The 2,819-nt window shown below is 42.7% G+C and overlaps 1 protein-coding gene across 1 annotated transcript in view; it reads left to right on the plus strand.

Annotated features, from left to right (window-relative positions):
• Positions 1-514: 514 nt before the first annotated feature.
• Positions 515-2,819, plus strand: part of DDX47 (DEAD-box helicase 47) — a gene marked incomplete at its 5' end in the record, with an annotated part of 8,111 nt that continues 5,806 nt past the window's right edge. The window contains 3 exons of the mRNA XM_010168544.1: positions 515-608; positions 2,074-2,262; positions 2,573-2,644. Coding sequence (XP_010166846.1) covers positions 515-608; positions 2,074-2,262; positions 2,573-2,644 — 355 coding nt within the window. The remainder of the gene's footprint in view (positions 609-2,073; positions 2,263-2,572; positions 2,645-2,819) is intronic.

Below are 2,819 nucleotides of genomic sequence, written 5' to 3' on the forward strand. Positions count from 1 at the left end.
GGCCCGGCGGAGCTGACGGCGCTCGGGGGGCAGACACGTGGGCCGCCGTCGCCGCGTCGGTCCGCGGGAGTGGTGCTGTGCCCGGGCAGGAGCTCTGGGGAGTTCGGGCCTCTGCTGCAGTCAGGGTGGCGTCTCTGCTCCGGTCCGTGCTCCTCAGCCGGCTGCCTGTATCTTCTGTTGTGCTCACTTGCCCAGGCATTTTCCTTTTTCCATACTCACGGGATGCCCCCGGAGGGGAAGAGAGAGCTGAGTGTGTGTCTGAAGTTCCTTATGTAAACTGGGAAGAAAATGGCTAGTTTCTCACTGATGGCAGTCACTTCTAACAGGGAAGTTACTGATGGAGGTGGGGATCGCTCTGAGCAGCTTGCCCTTTCATGTGGTTGCATTGAGGACCTGATAGTGTTTGTTTCTGCTAGAGACAAGCTTGGCTTTGTTGCAGCATGTATTTAAGGGTATGATTTGGTGACATCCTTGGTGATATTTGTTTCCTTTTTATCTTTTTGCTAATGTTCAGGGGGTGACAGATGTCCTGTGTGAAGCTTGTGACCAGTTAGGATGGAAGATGCCAACCAAGATCCAAGTTGAGGCTATTCCAGTGGCTCTCCAAGGTGAGCAGCATGCTTCTGTGATACCGAATCTGAGAATGCCCCAGGAGCCTTATGTGAATTAATTTTGCTGACTGAGAAGTTAAGTGGCAGGGATGAGAGTGTTCTCACATCTTCGTCATTGAAAATCTCTTGTCTAGAAGTGGTCTCTGTGTTCATTCTTGTGTCCTTCCTAGGTGGAGCTTGGAATACTAATTTCTCCTATAACACTGCCTGCAATTGCAAACTTTCAAAGGGGTACAAATGTGGGTTCTTGACTGTTCTCTACTGTTGGCTTAGTTCTGACACTCCATGTTAAACAGACTTACTGTCAATCAGTTGAGCTGCTAGTCCACCTCGACCATTTTATTTCTGGAATATTCAAGGACACACAGGAAACTTCTTCATAAATTTAGGACTGTGCATCTTCTGGTTGGAGACCTACAGTGTGTCTGAAACTGGAGATGCTTTGACTGATTACACAGCTTGTGTAATCTGCTTTGTTGTGAGCAGGCAATTCTTTGAAGTTAGATTTCTGGAGTGAGTGATAACCAAACCACAGTGACTTTCTGTGAACATCATGGAATTACAGAAAAATAAGTTACTGAATTCAGCAAACATTTCTGTCTCTAGAATATTGGGTTGGGTTTTTTGTTTTGTTTTTTAAAAAGAAAACACACTGTGAAGCAGGAACAGAAAAATGTAGTGAGAGAATGGGAATAAACGTTCAGTGTCTACTCTGTCCTAGTACTCAACTGTTGTCAAACTCTTTTACTCCACATGTAAGATTCTCTTGAAAAAAACAAAGGTAAGATTGCCTTCCTGAGTTGTCTCCACTTTAAGGCCTGTTGGCAGCATGTTCTTCTCAGCTGTAGGAGTTTGAGTTCAAAATGTATTCTGCTGATTAATTCTACCCTGTTGCCTGCACTGGTTTTGGGCAAAGAACTTGCTGTCCTAATCCCTCCTGCTGCAAACTGGTTTAGATTACTTTCTTAATCAATGGCACAAAATTGATTGTGGCTTGTGAAATGTGTTTTATAGTGCTGTTGTCTTGTAGTTGATATGACCTAAATTTCAAACACTGGCATTTGTTTCCTTATAAACCAGTAAATAGACAAGAGTTGGTCTAGAATACTCACCCAGATGGAAGCAATAGGCTGTAAATTGGCAGACAGATTTGAGAAATAATAGAATAAATCTTTTTTTTGAATCTAAAGCTCAGGTGAAAATCTGTATATTGGCAGAAGTTTAGCTAGAGAATGGAGAGGATTGAGACTGTAATTATTGTACAAATGAAGTAGCACTGAAAATGCTGCAGAGATGTTCTGAAATTCTTTGTTTTGTCTCTTTGTTCTTCTTTATCCTTTGTGTGTCTCCCTTTTTTTTCTATCCTTAAGGAATTCTTGTGCTTTATTGCATGGTGCTTTAAAGGCTTCTTTCTCTGGTCTAGATTTGTAACAGTTTTTTCCCTCCTTGCTGCTCCTTGTAGGCAGAGATATCATTGGACTGGCAGAAACTGGCTCTGGAAAAACAGGAGCCTTTGCTTTGCCAATTCTTCAAGCGCTGCTGGAAACACCCCAGCGATTATTTGCTCTTGTCCTCACACCAACAAGGGAGCTGGCCTTCCAAATCTCAGAGCAGTTTGAAGCTCTTGGATCCTCCATTGGTGTCCAGAGTAGTAAGTAGCTTTGTAATATTGGAGCAGTTTTCTTCGTTACTGAAGTTTGTCAGCTCTAGATTGCAAAGGAAAAATAAATAATAAAATACCCCAAAAATAAAATACCTGAGGCCAGTAAGGACTTAATTGTATGGCTTAAGAGGCCTGGGAAGGTTAGGTGTGCTAAAATAAAGTGAATTCTCATAAAGATAAGTAGCTTTTCATTTGTACAGAGTTATTGTGGGTGGCAGGGAGTAGGAGGAAACACTATGGTGCCAGGGACTGGCTGGTGCTACACTGAGAAATTCACTATATTCTATTTGTCCTGCAGCGGTTATTGTGGGTGGAATTGACACGATGTCTCAATCTCTGGCCTTAGCCAAGAAACCACATGTTATAATAGGTAAGTTAACGTGCTGGGGATTTAGGGTACCAATATCATCAAACTATAGTTGTCTTAAGAAACAGTGCCAAAAGGTTTTGTGTATCTGAAGAAGCGAGAGTACATCCTTCATTTGTTTTTGTCCTGAGATCTAAGTACTGGCTTGTAGCCTTGCTGCTACAAGCTCATTCCAAAG

This window comes from Antrostomus carolinensis, unplaced genomic scaffold, assembly GCF_000700745.2.
Source record: "Antrostomus carolinensis isolate BGI_N321 unplaced genomic scaffold, ASM70074v2 scaffold19205, whole genome shotgun sequence".
Classification (NCBI taxonomy): Eukaryota; Metazoa; Chordata; class Aves; order Caprimulgiformes; family Caprimulgidae; genus Antrostomus; species Antrostomus carolinensis.